Consider the following 22242-nt stretch of genomic DNA (forward strand, 5'->3'; position numbering starts at 1 on the left):
CTGTGCAGAGCTGCGGCCCTTTTGGAACTGATTTTGACACCTGTGAACTAGTCTGTTGTTTTTCATTTCATTGGTTGGTGTTTACCCCACGTAAATCAGATTTTACGTCATGATACCATCTGGTATTAATCTTTTAGCATTAAAAGATTTGCTGATACCTCTGAAATGTATTTATATGTTTAGTTCAAAATCTTTTTCTGTTTAGAATATAACTAAGCAATTTATTGTCTTTGAGAGATTTACATAGCATAAGTCCTCATTTTTAGATAAGCTCACAAAACAGTAGGAATTTGTGTTCATTTGAATGTTCATTTGAATAAATTATTATGTACTTATTTTGAATAATCTTCAAAACTACTCTTAAATAACTGGTTTGCAAATAAGGCAATACTTAAATTAGTTGAGAAAAAGTTATGTGAAATTACATGTTTATAAACAGTATAGTATGCTGTATATTACAGTATTATTAATATAGAGTTAGTGCTTAACAAATGATGAACTAACTATTTACCAATGCTTAATGAATAGTTGTGAGAGTGCAGTTATTATAGTGTTACCATAAAGTGTGTTTTTAGATGGAGAGTGATGAGTTGCCTGGAAATTGTCTAAATAAAAGTCCCTTTTGAAAATATTTTATAGGTATTAATCATTTTTAATATATTGTTACAACATTAGGCTTTACACTGGGCAATGCAAAAATAGCAAAAATCCTACTGTTGAATTGAGGGGCCATACTGAAAAAAATGATTCACTGGATTTCCTCAATTTTTTAAGGCAAGTTGCTTCAAACAATTTATACTGTACACTGTAAAAAGTGATTAGTTACTTAAAGCAAGTAAACCAATTGCCCTAAAAGCAACAAGTTCGTTCATTCATTTTTTTATGGCTTAGTCCCTTTATTAATCTGGGGTTGCCACAGTGGAATGAACTGCTAACTTATTCAGCATGTGTTTTATGCAGCGGATGCCCTTCCAGTTGCAACCCATCACTGGGAAACATCCATATACTTTCTTTCACACACATACATATGTACAATTTTCAGCTTACCCAATTTACCTATACCACATGCTTTTGGACATGTGGGGGAAACTGGAGCACATGGTAGAAACCCACGCGAACACTGGGAGAACATGCAAACTCCACACAGAAACACTAACTGACCCAGCCAAGGCTCGAACCAGCGACCTTCTTGCTGTGCTACCCACTGTGCCACCATGGAGCCCCAAAGCAACAAGTTGACTTTACAAAAATAAAGTAAGTAAAGCCGCTGTAACTTGGAACTGTCAAGCTGACCTAATTAGTATAATTATGCTAATTGTACTCACCTTTTTAAAACCAACTAATCCCTTTTTACAGGTCTGTTTTCAAATAATTACTGCAATTGTTACAATATTACGTATTTGGTGCTTCATTAAGTCTATAAAATCTACAATTATTGCCTGTATTGTATTTAGAAGACACACTGGAGTCTGGAAGAGCAGATTTATTTTGCTCTGTCATTTTGCTACATACAGAAAACAACCCAAGCTCATTTTGAAAACGTAGTCCCTTGGACGTTTCTGGAGACCGCAAAATATGTCCCGGGAGGTACGTATTTTTGGCTGTTTTTGATTTTGCAATTTTGCGAGAGGCTGCAGTGTATGCTTTTTCGTATCTCGAATCACTCTCGCGAGTGCCTTTCACACCCGCGCTGTTCTTGCATAAACTCACCAGAGGCTGCTGTCGGACGGTCTGATTGACTGAATAATTGACTGTGCGACCGGCCAATCAATTGACCCACCCTCCTCCTTACCTAAACTTAACCAATTTTACTGATTGACCCACCCACCCACTGACTTCCCTAAACCAACCGATGATTTACAAAAGCCGTCCATAAAAAGAAATGCCCTCGTCTCATTTTTACCACGTTTTGGGATTTTTTTTACCGCATTCTCAACCCTGTTTATTCCCTCGTTCATTTTATTTTTTAGATTCTGTTTTTGTCTTACCTGATTTCTGGAATCGCTCTTCCCCGTACTCGAACCCTGTCACCGACATCTTGGTCAACTCCTTTCTGCACCTCAAGTCCGCAGACGTACATGATGAGCTAACAGGACAAACTGGTTGCAGCAGGAAAGCCCTCCACACAGAGGTAAGCGGTCAGCCGGTAACCGCCGAATGTAATGGCGTCACACCGACCCGCAGCGTTAGCTTAAAACAATTACATGCAGCCATACGTACCTCCGGCTACTTAATTAGCTGTCTCCAGAAACGTTCGCGGGACTACGTTTTCAGAATGAGCCTGGGTTGACCGAAAAGCTAGAAAAAACGAATATAATATAGGTGAATTGGAAAAAGTTATTAGTTTACTTTTTTTTTTTAAATAAACACCAATTTGCATAATAATACAAAATTAGGTCAACTTGACAGTTCCAAGTTACAACGGATTTACTCACATTATTTTTGTAAAGTCAACTTGTTGCTTTTAAGGCAATTGGTTTACTCACTTTATGTAACTAATCACTTATTACAGTTTGTGTGCTGAATTTAAACAGACAAATTAAGTTTAGTAATGTTCTACTTAATTTGTTTAAATTCAGTCCATATAAATAGTTTGCAACCTCTTACCTTAAAAAACAAATCAAAAGAAATCCAATGAATAGTGTTTTTCAGTGCAGAACATCTTCATTTTAAAATAGCTTTTCCATTTTCCAGAATCAAAATAAAGTAAACCCTCTAATACACACTTGCTCCCTTGTCAGTGACAGTGCATTTGATGAGAATAATAGAGAAAGGTCTTCGGCGCCCACACTCAGAACTGTGTAGATTTATGTTCATTCATCAGCGACCGTTAGCACCTCGTGTCCTGCATGTCTGATGGAGTCTCTGCATTATTAACAAAGCTCTTCATACTCTGACTCTGCAGCTGTCCGCACGCTCGCCTTGGCAATGCCAGCTATAGCCCAATGGCACACAGAGCCCCCCTGTCACAGCTCTTCTTAGCACTGAAGCGCTACAGTGCATCAAAACGGCCAATATCTACTTAGCATTTGTGCCAGTGTCACACTTCATTGACTCTTTTTGGGACTCAGCCAATCGAGTTAGCGGCGTGTGCATGCTATTAGCACAGCTTGAGCGAGGGCTACGTAATTTTTAGGAATGGTGGCTGTAGGTTTCGCTAATGGATCTGCCCGGGCGATGAGCTCAGTATAGTGTGACTTCAAACGGCTTGCAGCGCCATCAAATATTTACCAGCCATGCTGCTTTTCCACCTGCTCTCTCTCTGCTGGAGCGTAGCGGAGCGCAGCATCCCTCCATGTTTGCTGTTTTTGACCGCTGCTAGGACGAATGTTGACCTCCATTCCCCTCCAGGTTCCTGATTACCGTCTTTGGCCACCAACGTGGCATGTGATGCTATCGGTTTCTTTTTTTGACTGATTGACAGCAGGTCAGACGTTTTGCTGATCTTTGGCTTCGGTCTGACAGCCAAACTAGTAGCAGCTTTCATTTCTTTCATATAATCATACGCTGTCATGTGTCTTAAGACAGATTAATTGCCCCCTCTTTAAGAGTTGAATGTTTAAAATAAGATACATAAATGTAAGTGCTGATGGGCTTGTATTCTGTACAACAGTGAATACAAAGTTGTGGGTAATTGGTAATTTTAGTGCAGTCATAGCAGTGACGTGAGGTGCGGTTTGTGGCTGTTGAGGCACTGACTCTTTCAAAGTCAAAAGTCAGATTTACAACCATATCCACCTGATATCTTTGCCAACTACTGATTGTTTCATATCTCTTTCTATACACATGGCAGGTACAAATGAGGCCAAGGAGGAATGTAAAATGTATAGCGATTAAATATGCTTCCCAAAAAACACCCCGCTGGATGCTACAGACAACCACAACAAGTGACACACAAAGCACCACGCCGGATGCGCTCTCTCTCATTCACACACACATTGAAGCAATTCCTTTAGCTCCAGCATTGGTTGTGCATTACAACCAATGACAAATCCATTACAAATATTTATTTTATTATTAGTATACATCTTATGATGGCAGGTGAGAATAATAATCCCTGAATGGACATCCCTGAGTTGCTTTATGAGAAGTCAATTCAAACTGACACTACAAATTCACTTTCTGTCACTAATGTTCAGTACACTCTAAAAAATTATTTTAAAATAGAGATTTGGGACAACTTAATTGTGTTTACAAATGTATGTATATTGAACATAAAAAAATAAGTTAACTTTATTGATTTGTCTTTGGACAGTATAAAGAAATAGTTTTTACCACATTTTTTACAGTGTAATGACATAATAGTCAATTTATGTCATCTCCAGCTCAAACTGTTTATGATATGAGATGGATGTTCAAAAGATTACCCATTTGCAAAGCTGTTTGCGGTGTATTTGGAGTTTAGAAAAAGTTTCTTTTTAGTTTGTAAATGTATGAGCCTCAGGGTTTTCTCAGGCCCTTTACCATGGATCATGTTGCAAGGATCATGAAACTCTACTTTATGTTTTCACAGTACTCGTATGCATGGATGTAAGCGCAAGACAACAACTTTAACGTTATGACAGGCACACTGTAAAAAATTAATTGCTTGCCATTACATTATGACAGCGTGGGCTATTCTGTCAAATCAACAGGTATCCGAATTTAAAATAAATTGTGGGACTGTTGTGCAGCACTTTGTCATGTTTTACCTCTTCTAAAGAGACGCTCTGTATCACAGAAGTTATCAAAACCATGTATTTATTCACAATAATTAACACTAACAACAGGTACTGGAAACATCTGATGCTGGGCAGGCAGTGTGGCAATTCAGATAATGGATGAAGGACTGAATCTGCGGTCACACTAGACTTTTCTCCCCGAAGACTTCTATTTATACACACGCAAATGCGTCAGACCAGAAACGCACGCTCGTGTGTCAAGTGTCACAGATCGCTGTGTTACAAAGTTCAAGCTTGGTGAACTCTTACCTGTGAAATTGCATCACTTGACTGCATGAGACCAATCAAGGATCAAAACAAGACCTCTCTAAACAGGAGTTTAAAACATGGACCAATCGCTCGTTTTTTTTTAAAATGTCTAATCGTCTCGTTTAATCCCGCCCCTTTTCGCAGCGCCGCACGACAGAATTCGCAAGTTTAAACTCTAGTGTGACTGCAGCTTGAACAAAACACAGGAATATAAAATCACATGACCTAATGATATGAATACAAACAGAAGGGAGACACAGGTGGAAGAAATGATCATAAAGAATCGGTGGGAAAACAGAACAATGGAAATCACTAAATACAGTACAAACAGAAAACACATGGAACACGGAACAACAATAGAGAAATAAGACTGTGACAGACTTATTATAAGGTACTAATTTTGTAAGTGTTTCTTTAAAGAACATGATCCTAACACATGGATGCTGTGTTTATGCCAAACTTGTAAAAAAGATTTGGGTTTTTCTTGCATATTGGCAGCCATATTGCCAATCTAACTGGTGTATTTATAGAAATTTCTCATATCCCTTCATTTGAAGTGTGGTCCCAAAAAAGCCTTTGTTTGTACTATTTGACCCTATCCCCACATCTCCAACCAAAAGAGAACCCAGACTGTAAAGTAATCGGCTTCGTTCATTGGTTGATGATTAGATTGTAAGATTTGGACTTAATAAAAAGAAGAGTGCAACTTTGCAGTTAATTTTGCATTAAAGTGAACTAATTGTTTAAAAAATTTCTTTATGGATTAAAGGTGCACTATAAGTGGATTTTCCCCAGCAACATTGATATTTGAAAGCACCAGACAAACATATCAATTCGCCAGTAGGAACGTCCCTTTTTAAAATCTCTGCGTTAGTACATCTGTAAACTACTTTCTGCTGATTGGTTAGTTTTAGGACTCATTCCAACACGGTGGTCAACACTATGGTGCACCTTTAACTATACACAATAAAATCAAAAACGTGTAACAGAGGTCACAGTCTTTAGTATCCTTGTTAGAGCAACCTACCCCCATGCAAAGAATCGCCAGTTCAATCCCAGCTCAGACCAGGTTAAGTGCAGTAGGACCGTTGGGTTACATGTGTGGGGCTCGTCTGGGATGGGGGTGAGTGTAACAAAGGCCAGCTAGTAATGTGCTATCCAGGTAAACGTCACTTCTTTGACCTATAAAGGTGCTCTTGTGATAAATGCTAGAGGCCATTGTCTTTAGTCTCCTTGCTAGAGCAACCGACCCCCATACAAAGAATCGCTGGTTCGATCCCAGCTCAGACCGGGTTGGGTGCAGTAGGACCAGTGGGTTACACATGGATGCTTGTTGGTGATGGAAGTGAAGTTTAGGAGGGTGAGTGTAATGGAGGCCAGTTAGCGAAGTGTTATACAGGTAAACCTCACTTCTCTGACCCCTAAAGGTAGTCTAGCGACTGATGAGGCCATGGTCTTTAGCCTCCTAGTTTAGACTGGTTTATACTTCTGTGTCGAGTGGTTGTTGTGACCCATGGCATATGCCTTGCACATTGCCATGCATTTATACCTCTGTGTGCTGTTTCTGTCACTCTGCAATAACACTTCCGAAACGCTAGTTGGCAGTAAGGTTCTTATGTTCCTCTGTGTCGAGTTTCTTCACGGGGGGGTTGTTTTTTTATAAAAGCTACTTACAAGTAGCTTAAACTTACTCATTTTACGACGGGAACAAGTGGACATGCAACTACTTTATTCATGAGGTAAACACAAAACAAAAGTTTCCATCTGGAGCTCCTTTACAGGACTCGACACTTCTAAATACTCGCTCCAACGGGCTCACAGCTCTCAGCACTGCCCACACTCGTCAGTCCTACTATGCCGACAAATCCCAGAGAATTTTTTTAAAGGTGCTCATCAGTGTCAGCCAAGGCGAGGGGTGTGCGACCATGCAAAAGCTACGCTGGACCATACACGTGCGATTGACACAGAAGTATAAATCAGCTTTTAAAGCCACCGACTCCTATGCAAAGCATCGCTGGTTTGATCCCAGCTCAGACCGGCTTAGATGCAGTAGGACTGGTGGGTTACACATGCACTGTGGCGTAGCGCAAAATGCGGAGGCCCCCCTGCAAGGATCACCGACGGGGCCCCCAGATGAAGGCCGGGGGTGGGGGTGGGGGGAGTGGTGTCAGAGCCAGAGACATACACATATACCTATGAACAGGAGTTATCCTGGATGTTAGTATGTAATTTTTTTTTTAATTATGAAAATTTTAGTTTTTCTTTTTCTCATACTGACAGAGGGAGCGATTTGTTTGTGAATGAATCTCTGTTATGAACGACTCGTTCACTCGCCGACAATAATACAAGTTTCTGGCAGCGCAGCATCTCGTTGTCATATTTCTTTTGCATTGTTTGCTAATTTTATTCAACAAAACTAGCATAAGCCAAGTGTTTAGTGCGAGTTGGAGCTGCTTTGCCTTATGATGAATGCAGTAAGTGACTGTTATCATCAATAACGATAACTAGCCTGTTTAGCACAAATTTCAGAACATACAAAAACATAAAAAACCTAATCTTACCTATGAAATGTTCTGCCTTTGTGCTTTGTTTTCTTTGTTTGCTCGTTACTACACCCGTAGACAGCGCTAAAGTCCTGCATTTTCATGTAATAACACTGTCTTGACTAGCGCGGTTGAATGACATTTGTCCTGGGAACACTGTACCAATGTGGCGGCGCTATTGACGCATGTTCAGGGTCCCTATGCGATATCTAGTGTATATATCTATGTCACAAATTGAGGAGCGGGGAAATGAGGCGGGGTGGAGCGACAACGCGAGGAATCCATCACAAACTGAGGAGCGATCTCAAACCGAAAGCGGCGAGAGCGTCAAAGTAGCCAGAAGTCATTCATTTTTTAACGAGAACCGGCGGCGAGAAACAGCGGCGCGTCTTCATTGGCTATGATGCGGTTCGACGGCAAGCAATCAGAATGAAGTAGTCCACCTTGAGAGGAGTTCAGAGAACACAGTTCTGTGAACTTTGGTTCCGACCACAGTTGTTCCCAAGAGTTTGATTATTGCGGTTCCTGGATTTTCAATCATTGAAAATCGCGACGACGTGGGGCCCCGTAATCACGCGGGGCCCCCCCGCGGTGCGTGCCCTGCGGGCCCGTCCGCTATGCCACTGCACATGCATTCAGAAAATAGAAGAAAACAGTTGTAAAATCTTAACTTTTATTTTTAAAAGCATTTTTCTAAACAGCCAGACACACAGACATAAGTCTAATGTTTGATTTTCAGATATTATCTGACAAATCCAGCCCTAATACTTCACATAAAACATATTGTAAACAAACGTTGATTGATGGTTTATCTCACACATCAGACGTTTCCTCTCTGAGCTGGTAGTGCTTGACCAAAGAAAGCTGGGATGTGGATCAGACCTTTTTATGGTTCTCCGTGAGATTTAGAGCACAGTTCTTCATTAAACTATAATATGCTCCAGTTTCCCTTCTGATTTTACCTATAATCTGATTCATTTAACCAGCAAAAACAGCACACACGCAAAGCGCCCAGAGCGTTTTATTGGTCAAGGAAGAGTGTGCGCTTGAGCCATGCACTAAATCAACAAGACTAAGTGTGACAGTAAGAAAGATGAGGGAGTCCAGAGGAGAGATGAGGAAGCTGATATACAGTAACACAGAATACGCTTCAGGCTGCTTGAGGATATTACAGACAAACACGACAGACTGCGCTTGAGACAAATACAGAAGGACATCTCATTTAAAAAACCCTACCAGAAGCTAAAGGAAACAGTTTTTCATTATGAGCCCCTTGCATTATGTTAATATGTCTGCTTAAATTCGAAAGCAGAAAGTCATGCAGCGTTCTTTCAATTCTGAATATCGTTTTAGCAATAAAATACAACATCTTACATCATACAACACCTTAGTCCTCGAGAACTGCTAATAAAAGCAGCATGATAACGTTGATATTAAAATATGTATATGAAGTCATTTAGCTGAGTGAAGTACCCAAGGGGACTTTAAAAAAGGAGATAAACAAAGACAAAATGGTGCGTCCAGTTTGGATTCAGCATGTTAAATCAAAGACAATTACAACTGCGCTGCTCTGTCCCATGTTAATGAGCCCAGCTCTGAATGAAGGGATGAATAAATCATGGTTCAGAAAGCACATTGGAGGCTCCTGCTTTTCAGAGCCTCGTGCCCGTATGTGTGTGTGTGTGTGTGTGTGTGTGTGTGTGTGTGAGCGTTGACGGACCAGCAGAGCATCACGACGAACATCAAAGCTACTAGACAAAAGCAATTCATTCTTATATGTTCTCTGTTCTTAGGGCTGTGTAAGGTTATAATGGCAGTGGTCTGAAAGAGAGAGAGAGGGAGAGAGAGAGAGAGGGAAAAGGGAGGGAAGGAGGCACAGATGAGGATAGCGAGAGACACCGTATACAGAGCAGCGAATAAGACGATGATGAGAGACGCGCAGTGAAGGTGAAAGGACGAATAAAACACGAGGGATTGTGGACAAACAAAGACGACAGCACATGTCGAGGGAACAGGAGTCCAGATCCACTGCGGACTGTGAACGGAGACTGTGTGAATGGGAAAGACTGTAGATCAGCTGGCTTTACGGAGACAGAAGTGCAGGGGATGATTGGGCTGCATGGGCTCTGCTGTTGGCATCGCTACTGCTGTCCTAAACCGCTACGCTCTAGTCCCATTGATCGCACATAGATATGAGCTCCAAACACTCATCTGACTGGATCCCTTACAGGTATACATCAGCGTATTTGTGTTGAGCTAGTGTGTGTTTGCTTGGTTTCTTTTGGTGTGGAGGATGTTGAATGGATAATGAGTAATTGTTTAAGGGGGGTGCAAAGGTGGCAAAGGTGATTCTCTCGTCCTCGTCTGATACATGTACTATTGGGTTCCTCATGCTGCTTGTTCAGAGCTAGTTTGTAAGTGTCTAAGCAACTGAGGTTTGTTTATATCAGCTGGTCTGATATTAAATGTTTTATACAGGGTTTTAATGGTTAAGATGGACCACCGGCTGCTGTTAATGTCACTGGTGCATTGTCGCTGCACCTTGACTATGTTTAAAGTGATATATGTTTGCTTTTATGCTTTAACAAGTTTTTGAGCAGTTTCTTGTGACTTGCGTATATATATATATATATATATATATATATATATATATATATATATATATATATATATATATATATATATATATATATATATATATGGGATTTTTTTGGTGGAGTTTGTGAGAAAAAGTGCTCATGCATTTGCTTTGTAAAAGTCATAGCTGCTGCATTTATTTGATTAAAATGGAGTAAAAGGATAAAATTGAGAGAAATTATTCATTAATTTATTTTTCTATGGTCACCACAACGGAATGAACCACCTACTATTCCATCAAATGTTCAATGCAGTGGATGCCTTCCAACCACAACTTCTGGGGAACATTCATATACTCTTGCATTCACATACACATAAACTACGACCAATTTAGCTTATCCAGTTCAATTTAGCTTATACCGCTTGTTTTTGGACTGTGGGGGAAAACGGTGCACCCGTGCAAATATGGGGAGACTCCAAAAAAAGTCGGCACTCCGACTTTTAAATCATCAATGATACATGAACCACTCTGTGCTCTTAATTGTATAAAGTATTTATGTATTTATATATTTCTTTTTGTATTTTTTCTCTCTTAATTTCTACTAAACTATGCGCATGCATTGTATATTTATATTTGTCTTGTAGTGTTTTAGTTATTTGAATACACCAAAGGTGTAATTGTAATTTCACTTCTTTGTACACGTGGCAGTTTAACATGTGGAGTCGGGGTACAACAGAGTTGAGGATCCACACACAATTTATTTAGGGTGTCTACGGGGTCTTAAAGTATTAAAAGTCAGCCTGATCTTACGAGTAAGTGTTTTAAGTTTTGTCAGTTTAGTGGCTAATTCGTATGAGTTCAGTTGTACGAAAATGTACGATTTTAAACCCCTACACCCAACCGTCATTGGGTGAACAGCAAATTGTACTCAATAGTACGATTTAGATCATATGAATTGCCGTGAGATTGTGTTGTAAAAGTTGATCAATTATGAGAAACTTAAGGCCCTTAAAAGGTATTAAAGTCTTAATGGTATTTTTACAAGGTCCTAAATTTTGCTCAAGCATTGTCTAAAGTGTTTAACTCCAAAATAGCATAAATATATTTATATTCCTCCTAATAATAACAACGACGTGCTTAATCCACATGATTGGTTCGGGCGGCTTTGCGTCCAGCCAAGCTCCTCCATCTGGGTGATGTCACGTAATTTGCGACAAACACGGGAAGGTGCATGTAAGTTTCCATAATCCCGGTTGGAGAAAGAAGAGTTTAAACAGAGGCTGAAAACAACTGTAATTTCTTATTTCAAGCTTTGTTTCTTCCGAGCTTATCTATTAGCTGTTCATAGGGGTAACCCAGAAGCATGATCAGCAAAGCAGGCGAATGGTCAAGACAGACAACGAAAACAACGGAAACAATAAAACAAGGCAAAGGGACAAAACACGACTAGACAAGACAGCAAAACGTTTCATGGTGTTGCAATAACAGAAACTTTTGTGTGGAAACAGAACAGGTGTGTTGTTTGGTGCATGACGGGAGTTGTAGTTCATAAAGTGACAGAATTGTAAGCCTGCATCGCTGGTGATCGTGACAGGTAAACTTTTAAAATAAAGCTGATTTTGACTTTAAATTGATCAAAAGTGACAGTAAAGGCTTTATAAAGTTAATTTCTGCAAGAACACGTGACACTGTCAGCTGAAGTAATGACTGATGATAATGTAGGATTTTAATTTTACAAAATCTCTTTTGTATTTAGCAGCTGAAATTCAAGTCATTTTACACATAAATTCAACAATATGTAGAAGAGACTTTATGAGTTCTGCATTAATTCCTTGTTTATAGGCTTTAAAGACGTTTTTTTTTCTTCTTCTTTACACTCAAAGTTGGCCCACTCAAAATGATGTACATTTTGAGCCAGATTAATTGTTTGGATATCAATAAATATTAATTGATAACTTTTTGTGACATTTAATACCTTTTAATTAGAATAAAAATTAAATAAAACAATAACTTAACATACGACTAATAGTGTTTTTACCCCAGCTCATTTTCCATCCAATAGTTTAAGTGTGTTTGCATCCATTTTGCTTTGCTTTTATTGCTTTTTAACGTAGCATTGACTAGTGACATATACATGGTCTGATCACAGTAATTCGTAACAGCCATGCTTTTAATTTCTGTGTGCTGTTGGAGGCAGTTCTGCTGCCTCATTGTCATGGCTGCACAGCCTCCCCTGCTTTCTCATTGGCTCTTGGTTGCTATAAGTTACACAGGCACTTTCCTCCCCTCTTTCTCTGAATGACTGCATCAGGGAGCACTTGCTGCTTGTTGCGGAGAGCTAAAGGTACTGCTCAACCTGCCCCAGAGGGTCTCAGACTGTCTCCGTGGGAGTGTGTTTTGTTTGTGAAGATCTGCCCTCTCCCACACCCCAGTTTCCTGTGTGTGAGCTGCATGATTGTGACCTGAATGGATCTGAGTAACGAGCTTTGGCACTTGAGGAGCTCAAGGAAAGCGTAATGGAAATTCTTGTTGAGGAAGTGTACATGAGTCAGGTGTCGAATCTGAACCTGCAGATAAAAGTACTGTACATCTCACATGTCTGTATTAGGATTAAAATGAGCACAATTAAAATAAAAATGAGTCATAATTTAATGACAAACGCATGTAAGAACTTCTTTCTTTTGTTAAGCACATTGTATTATAGTAAACCGTAAACACTATAATATCCTTTAACCATAATCTGTTGTAGTAATTCAATAGTTGCTATGACAGTTCAGTATTGGGTAATTTGTTTTGTTGTATTAAGTTTTTTACAGCTGTAGAGTATATTATACACTACATTTGACTGTATTAAATCTAAAGCATACTACAGTATTTACAGTTTATACTATAATAGTAATTACATAGTATTAACATATAGTACACATAGTATTTAAGTGTTATAATTAATATAATATTTCCAATATTATACATTATGGTTCAAAAACGGGTGGCACAGCGGCTCAGTGGTTAGCACTGTCACCTCACAGCAGGAGTTCACTGGTTTAAGTCCCGACTAGACCAGATGGCATTTCGGTTTGGAGTTTACATGTTCTTCCCATGTTTGTGTGGGTTTCCTGTGGGTGCGATGGGTGTTTTTTAGTACTGGGTTGTGGCTGAAGGGTATCTGCTGTGTAAAACATATGCTAGAATACATATGCAAGCTGGTTTTAAGGCCTGATTAAAAGACCCTAATCATCAATCCATCCATGATCAAAATACAAAAATTATCCTGGGACTAATTTTGATCATGATGTACATCTTTCTTTACATTCCGAAGTCAAATGATCTGAGATGATATCTGCATTTGTTCTGTTTCTGTCTTATTTGAATGTGGGTCAAAGATTAAAAGGGGTTTTAAAGCAAACTAGCATGACCTACATTTTTTTTTACTGTGATTTACAGAATAAAAAATGTCATTTTCTAAATATCACTCAGTGACTAACTAAAAAGTCACTCTGTATGATAATAGTTTATATACCAAAGAAATCTTGTCGAGCAGGTTTTAGAGCAAGAATCATTGATGACATAAAAAAAGTCTATTTTAGGATCACAGTGCAGCCACAAAATAATAATTGATCTTTTGTCATTTTAAATATTCACACTTGACACCATTAGGTTTTAACGTGTGAGCAAAAAGATTAATCATTTTAAATATAATAACATTAATCTAGACACTAATGACATGTAAACACTAATTCATTCTTTTTTTCAAGATTTATTTTTGGCCGTTTTGCCTTTATTGTGATAAGACAGTAATCAGACGGGAAGAGAAGTTGAAGACAGAGAGAGGAAGTCTTCTAATAACAATAGTTTATAATAAGCACAGTCTAAAAATGCAAAAATTGTTTAATAAACATTTTGGTCAAATACAAAAAAGTTAATTTTGGGTAAATATAAACAAACCCAACTGCTGGGGTAAAACTGAATAAAACAAAACAAAACAATGAAAACAGTTGGGAGTGTCTGTAATTAAATCTAAGTTCAGTTGAAACATTCCATGATTATTTGGTGTAAAATTGTGAAGATCAGCCATTATTTCAGTCATCTTTTAACATTTTAGTTGCCCGCTACGTCAAACAACATTGAAGTTGACTGTTTACCGGAATTTCAGCTTTTTTTGTTTGTAGAATCTTTTTGTAAATTTAATTTGATGAAGAAACCAAAATGGGATACTGTATGGTTGACCTATATATTTTATTTATAAACACTGGCAAAAGATTTAAGTTCACAGACTTTTCAAACTTTCTGCTATTACTTACAATTTAAGATATTTAGGTGAAATCTAAGAGCTCCCTCATCCTCCAAAAACAGGCTCATATAAAAAATATGGGGAAAAAACAGCCCATATGCCATCAGTGGTTCAATCTGAAGCTACGAGAAACCTTGTGCACACATAAAAATAACTAAAGAAATGAAGATATTTTAGGGGAAATGTGAGAGCTCCCTCATTCTCCATAGACAGCGAGGTTACCAAATTCTTCAAAGTTCAGAAAGGTGCCAAAACATCATCAAAACCGACCATAATTCAGTTGTTCAGTCAAAATATTGATTATCAAACTGCAATATTACTATTATGCGCACATAAATAAAAATAATGATTATATTCAACCTAAACATTTATTCTACTCAGTGTTAGTATAGAGAGCACTTTCATGTGTGGCATTTTGTCTAGGGGGTACATTTTTATTTTTTTTAATTTTGCAAAGACACTACAGTATACAGTGGTTTCTCGTTTATCGCGGGAGTTCATTCATTCATTCATTTTCTTGTCGGCTTAGTCCCTTTATTAATCCGGGGTCGGATTAGTCCCTTTATTATCCAGCAAGTTTTTATGCAGCGGATGCCCTTCCAGTCACAACCCACCTCTGGGAAACACACACACACACACACACACACACACACACACACACACACACACACACACACACACACACACACACACACACACACACACACACACTCACTCATACACTACAAAAAATTTAGCCTACCTAATTCACCTGTACCGCATGTCTGGGAAACCGGAGCACCCGAAGGAAACCCACGCGAAAGCAGGGAGACCATGCAAACTCCACACAGAAATGCCAACTGAGTTGAGGCTCGAACCAGCGACCCTGCGACCTTCTTGCTGTGAGGCAACAACACTACCTACTGCATTTTATCCAAAGCGACTTACAAATGAGGATAAGGAAGCAATTTACACAACTATAAGAGCAACAATGAATAAGTGCTGTAGGCAAGTTTCAGGTATGTAAAGTGTAAGAAGCAAAACATTAGTAATTTTTTTTTTCTCTGATATACAGATAGCAGTGGAGCCAGAAAGCCACTGCTTCGCCCTATCGCGAGAGTTACATTCTAAAAATAACCCGCAAAAGGTGAAATCCATGAAGTAGTCAGTTGTATTTTTTACAATTATTGTAGAAGTTTTAATGCTGTAAAACCCCTCTCTGCACACTTTATACACTTTTCTCAAACTGGCATTAACATTTTCACACTTTTGCCTCTTCTTTAAACCCTCTCAAAGTTCAAACCTTCTAAGAAAAATAAGTCCAGTATTACAGAATGAATCCGAGAATCAAAAACTGTTGTCAGGCTGAAACATTCATTGCTGTAAGCTAATGGTTCATAAAGCTTTTTATCTTTTGTGTGGATAATGTTTGCATAATGTTCTTTTTCCTGCAGTCACTGATCCACAATGCAAACTCCATACTTAATAGAGGGTTGTACACCTGATGCACCACGCACATGACAGTTGTGCACCGGATGTGCACATTCACATGTTATACCTATGTTTGCATGGCGCTGCGTTGGCACGTCGTGACGCTGCACATAAAGTGTGTGACCCCCTTTAAGGATGGGCATGTTGGGGAGAGTTACAACCCTTTTTGCATCATTGTTGAAACTCACACTGCTGGAGATTGAAGATTTATGTTCATTTGACAAGCTGAACGCATTCTGTACTGTACAGGAGACATGGAGGAGATTGATTGACTATGGTCTACAGCCACTCAGGACGCAAAAAACAATGTGCTTTAAAAAAGAAAAAAAGCCTGTCAAGTTGCACAAAACAAAACATGAAACTGCGAGACTGTGAAAGGTGAACCGGCAAGGGACCATTTTTGGTCACACTTTACAATAAGGTTCATTAGTTAATGTTAATTAATGCATTTACTAACATGAACAAATAATGAACAATACATCTACTACTGTATTTGTTCATGTTAGTTAACGTTAGTTAATGAAAATACAGTTCATTGTTAGTTTAACTCATGGTGCATTAACTAATGTTAACAAGCATGGACTTGGATGTTAATAATCCATTAGTAAATGTTCAATTATGATTAATAAATGCTGTGCATGTGTTGTTCATGATTAGTCCATGTTAGTAAATGCATTAACTAATAAACCTTATTGTGAAGTGTTACCCCCCATTTTTTACTACAAAACTGCAGGTTAACTATGTTTAAATATAATGTCCACTCTATACACGGCTCCTAAACTTTTCTGATTTTGATTGGAATGCATCTTTTGTAAAGCTATACATTGAGTTGAGTTGAATTGAATTGAATTGAACTGAATTCTTCACTACACAGTGCTTTTGAACATGCACCCTATACTGACACTGAGGAGAATAAATATTTAGATGAGATATAATCATTGTTTTTGTTTATGTGCACACAATATTATTCTTTTAGCTTTAGAATCATTATTTTGATTGAACAACTGATTTATGGTTGATTTTGAGGATGTTTTTTGGCACCTTTCTGAACTTTGAAGGGTTTGGTAACCTTGCTATATATGAAGGATGAGTAGCTCTCAGATTTCGACTAAAATATCTTCATTTATGTTGAGAAGACAAACAGAAGTTTCAGTGGTTTGAGAATGAGATGAGGATGTGTAATTAATAACATAATTGTCATTTACGCGTAACCTAATCCTTTAAGTGTCTTTCCTGTGAAAACAAACAAATTAAAAAACAAAACAAAAAAAACTGTATGTAATATTATTTTGGAGGTTTCTTTGTTTGTCAGTAGTATTTCCAAAGGTTTTAGAAAGTATTATGATAATCCAGAATATAATCAATATAAATTTCCTCATGAAATAAAGGAATCATGCAAAGATTCAGTGTATAAAATTGTTCTTTAGAGCTGTGGTTAGTAGAATTACTCGTATGTGAATCCGTTGATTTCCATCCAAATAAGAAAGTAGGTCAATAATTAGACTAGCAGCAGTAGGGCGATCTGCTATTAAGTGTCTTGCTCACAGGCAGATTGGAAGTGTAGCAGGATCTGAATGTCAGCTTTTGTCCTAGCGTTCAATATCTTTATGTTTGCCACCTCCTATACAGTACATAGGCTAAATGTCTAGGGAAAGAAACTGCGACAAACATGTCCTTCTCTTACATCTGTCTCAGTCCTTTGGGCTCTGTCTGTTTTGGTCATGACCTGATAGGCATCTCCTGTCCTGCAGATGGTGCTTACTGTGAAAAATGCATAGAGCTTCGAGATCATGCTAGCAAAGCTTGAGATCGCCTCAGCTGGCCCTTCTGCATCACAAACACTCATTTCATACCCAGTCTAATAGAGAGGTCTGGTAGGTCACAGGCCCTGCACATAAACACACACACACACACACACAGAGAAAGAGAGCTCACTTGAGGTTAAGGACCTTGTTAGCTACAAACATTAAAAGATAAGTACTGTTGCCTGTTTTTCATTTGAACATATTCATGGTAATGTGCACGTACATTAAAATATGTTTTTTTTTTTCAGCAAATAGTTTTGACTCTGCATATCCCACTATAGTCTGGATTTTGCTAGTGCAGACAAATGTTCTTTAAACAACATCAGTGTTTTATTATATAATATGGTTGGGTAGATGAGTATATAAGAGAGAGAGAGATTGAAAGAAGGCTGAAAGAAGTGTTTTTCTTTAAAACGTCCTTCGGTTGGCTGAAATAAAGTAAGTTTGAGCCAGTTTCCCAGAGCTTTGATTCATGTTTTTTTTTTCTCGTCCGTACGTTCAGTAAATTGCAGCAGATAGTTGTGAAAAGAGAGAATCAATTCCAGAATTTCATTGCCGCTAAGAAAAGGTGTGGAAGAAAGATGCGAAAAGTACTGAGGAAAAAAAAGTCTTGCATAATTCTAGTAATTCTTTCAAACGGCTTTGAAAAATGTTATTGAAATTTTATTGACAAGGTAAATGTGAAAAATTCTTCTGCATAAATGGTAAGGAAGTGCTGTGCTGCTTATAAAAGTGCTCAAATGATATTAAGACTAAAAAATTCTGCCCCCTTTCGAAATCTGTATGAAGAAAAGATAAACTGAAGTTGAACTGAATTGAAGTGAATGGTAGATTATTTAAAATCTTGTTATGTAAATATTGTTTTGATGGATGCTGAGAGTTTCCCAGAGATGGGTTGCAGCTTGAAGGGCATCCGCTGCGTAAAAACTTGCTGGATAAGTTGGCGGTTCATTCCGCTGTGGCGACCTTGGATTAATAAAGGGACTAAGCTGACAAGTAAATGAATGAATGGATGCTGAGAGGCGACACGGTGGCGGCTCACAGCAAGAAGATTACTGGTTCGAGCCTCTGCTGGGTCAGTTGGCATTTCTGTGTGGAGTCTGCATGGTCTCCCCGTGTTCGCATGGGTTTCCTTTGCGTGCGCTGTTTTCCCCCACAAGTCCAAAAACATGTGGTATTGGTGAGTTGGGTATGCTAAAACTGCCTAGTTTATGTGTGTGAGTGAGTGTGTATGGATGTTTCCCAGTGGTAGGTTGCAGCTGGAAGGGCATTCGCTGCCTAAAACATATGCTGGATAAGTTGGCGGTTTATTGCGCTGTGGCGACCCCAGATTAATAAAGAAACTAAGCCGAAAAGAAATTAATGGATGCTGAGATTTTAGAATGTTGTTTTGTTTTTGGACTTTCATTCTATTTTGTTTGAGAAAAAAAATAAATAAATCAGATAAATGTACAACTTAAGTGTCTCAGTATAACACTGTGTGTGTGTGTTATTTATTTAAAAAAAATGGCCCACTATCAATAATTTCTTACACCATATATTTTTATACATCACATATTTTTATACACCATATATATATTTTTAATAGCCAAAGAATATCACTGTAACACATACAAGTGTACTAGATAAAAACACATGACTGGATGCATTGCACTTCTTTTTATTCTAACTGATGCAGTGTATAGCATTACATTTTTTATATATTCCAGGATGACAGTGGCTCAAATTGTGAAATTTTTCACAAATGCATGTTCCACCACTTCTTGAACTCCACTGAAAGTGCTGGAATAGACCGTCTCACTGTCAAACATTTAAATATTTTTTTTTTTATCCTGTAAAAAGCTGTATACTTGGAACGGTGTATACCTGGAAAGCTTGCTGGGAATTTGTGCAGATGTCTAAATAAAGTGACTAAAGTATTCTACAAATGCAGTTTAAATTTATTGTACATACACTGATGGAGAAGCAGCATTTTCTATGAAATGAGGAACTATATGAGGTGCTATACTTAAATAAGTCTTAAAATCAGAGGTGCAGTAGGTGCTCTGCCTAAAAGCCATCCATTAGCATAGTATCTTTGAACCACAATCCCTCCCCTGCCGTCCAAAGCCACATCTCCTGATATCATAAAAGCACACCTCAAAGATGACAAGGCCCATTAGGTCATGTCATTCGCCAGTTAGACAACTTCATAGTACTTTATAAAATGACAATTTCAGCAAAAACTGTATTATAGCAACTTATAATGTGCAGTTACCATAATGCACAATATTTCATGCATGCAAGGATCGCTGGTTTCACTCTATCATGCACTTACTTACTTACAATGCTTAGGGATTTGCTGGCAGGATGCAGGAATGACCTTATTACTAAGCCAAACCCACATGCTATTTTAGACCAAATATTGAGAGTAGCATGGTGAACAATACAGGGAGCGTGTTATAGGTTATCATTGTTCAAAAATGAACCAATGTGAATATAAAACCAACTTCACCCCAGTAAAGTAGGCTAGGCGGAATACCACTGTTTATTTATGTTTTGTTGTTAAACTAAATAAAAATCTACATTATCGATGCTGTAAAAAGTCCCTTATGAAACTGAAAATAGTTGCATCAATTTTTCACCGGAATATTTCAGTGGCTAAACAACACTTCCGTGCATACAGTCAGAATTATTAGCCCTCCTTTGAATTTTCTTTTCTTTTTTAAATATTTCCCAAATTATGTTTAACAGAGCAAGGATATTTTCAAAGTATGTCCGATAATTTTTTACCTTCTGGAGAAAGTCTTATTTGTTTTATTTTGGCTAGAATAAAAGCAGCTTTTAATTTTTTAAAAACCATTTTAAGGTCAATATTATTAGCCTCTTTAAGCTTGAGAAAAAAAATTAACAGAGTGGCTAATAATTTAGAGGGGCTAATAATTCTGACTTTAACTGTGTAACCCATTGGCAATACAACAAAATCTACATCAGCTTTGCGTGACTGAAATTTTTAACAATTTTAAAACAAAACATTACCAGTCTAAAAGAAATACTTCGGCTGTAGTGTGGTCCTTCTTGCAGCGTGCAAAAGTCACTCCAATGTTGATTTAGCATTTGTTTTAACTGCTGCCACTCTCTTGTGTCCATGTGACTGCGGCGCATGTGCACATGCAAACAACGCATCTGCGTGTTCAGATGTACAAATCTACATTTGATGACAGACAGTTTTTGCTACTTATCAGAATCATGGGAATTATCGGCCTGACAATGTTTAATTGGATGAACATTTTTTTGGTTTTATGCCTTACCCACAATATACAAATACATATAAATGCATTTAAATCATTTACTTTAATCATTACTATTGGTATGTGAAGAGACTTTTAACGAACACAACAAAAAATGTTTCTGAAGGCAATCACATACTGCACCTTTAAGTCTTAAAACCAGTTAAATGTGAATCCAAATTGATTTTTTTTAACACACAACTTAATTGTTAACTTTTCGTCAACTGACAACCCCCCTGCAGTTTCCTCGCAAACTCTACTATTGTGCATTGTCTTTTGTTAACATTATATTCAATTTTTTCAAGGACACAAATAGGGAAACTATGGCTGATTCCAATGCACATATAGTTAAGTGGTTAAAGTTGGCCAAAAAGGAAAATGTTGTCATATATTACTCACCCTCATGTCATTTTAATCCCCTGAGATCTTTGTTCATCTTCAATATTTTTGGTTTATTTTTTGCACTTTAAACATCTTGGGACCGTTGCTGTCTATGGAGGATGCGGGAGCTTTCAGATTTAATCTAAAATCTTTTCATTTCTGTTTCGAAGATGAACAAATGTCCCAGGGGGATTGTAACGACAGGTGAGAAAATAACAGAATTTTTATTTTTTGGTGAACTAACCGTTTAAACACCTACATGTACACACACACATACACACACACAGGCGCAATCACAAAGTGAATTGTCACTCATCAGTGAAGCTTGATGGCAAGGGAGAGGAATTCTACTGCACATTGCAGGCAGCTGTCGGAACATATCAATTTATCTTTCATCCCTTGTTGACCCTCATTATTAGGCTCTGTTTATGTCATTATCTGCCAATCTGATGGAAACTGACACCCTTGACTGCTGACATTAGGCACTGTGCTTTGAGCATGTGTTCATTTGTGTATTGTAGCTTTAAAAGGGAGATCGTGAATGTGCTCACATAAGCGTGGCTGTTTTTATATGCTGAGGTTTGTGAGTGTCTGTATTTGAGAATGAGTGTGTGCATGTAGACATGTGTCTTCCTGCTCATGTGCATGTGTGATAAAAATGGTGCCAGTGCTGGCAGCCCATAGAGAGTGACACTTTCAGGTTTAAAAACAGGAAAGTAGAAAATTTGCATTCGGTGCAGCTGGGTGCTGGAATATCCTTCGGAAAGAGAGAGGAAGAGATCTATCTATCTATCTATCTATCTATCTATCTATCTATCTATCTATCTATCTATCTATCTATCTATCTATCTATCTATCTATCTATCTATCTATCTATCTATCTATCTATCTATCTATCTATCTATCTATCTATCTATCTATCTATCTATCTATCT

The 22242-nt window shown here is 38.0% G+C and overlaps 1 protein-coding gene across 12 annotated transcripts in view; it reads left to right on the forward strand.

Annotated features, from left to right (window-relative positions):
- Positions 1-22242, forward strand: part of tub (TUB bipartite transcription factor) — a 154756-nt gene that overhangs the window by 78592 nt on the left and 53922 nt on the right. For 6 of the 12 annotated variants that reach the window (XM_087261163.1, XM_087261167.1, XM_087261171.1 and 3 more), the window contains exon 1: positions 9192-9743. The exons of the other annotated variants lie outside the window; for them this stretch is intronic. In XM_087261163.1, the coding sequence (XP_087117289.1) occupies positions 9706-9743 (38 nt within the window). In that variant the 5' untranslated portion in view covers positions 9192-9705. Of the gene's footprint in view, positions 1-9191; positions 9744-22242 lie in introns of those variants that run through there. 12 annotated transcript variants of the gene reach the window in all.

Source organism: Danio rerio, chromosome 7, assembly GCF_052040795.2.
Source record: "Danio rerio strain M-AB ecotype USA chromosome 7, GRCz13ab, whole genome shotgun sequence".
In the NCBI taxonomy this organism is placed as follows: domain Eukaryota; kingdom Metazoa; phylum Chordata; class Actinopteri; order Cypriniformes; family Danionidae; genus Danio; species Danio rerio.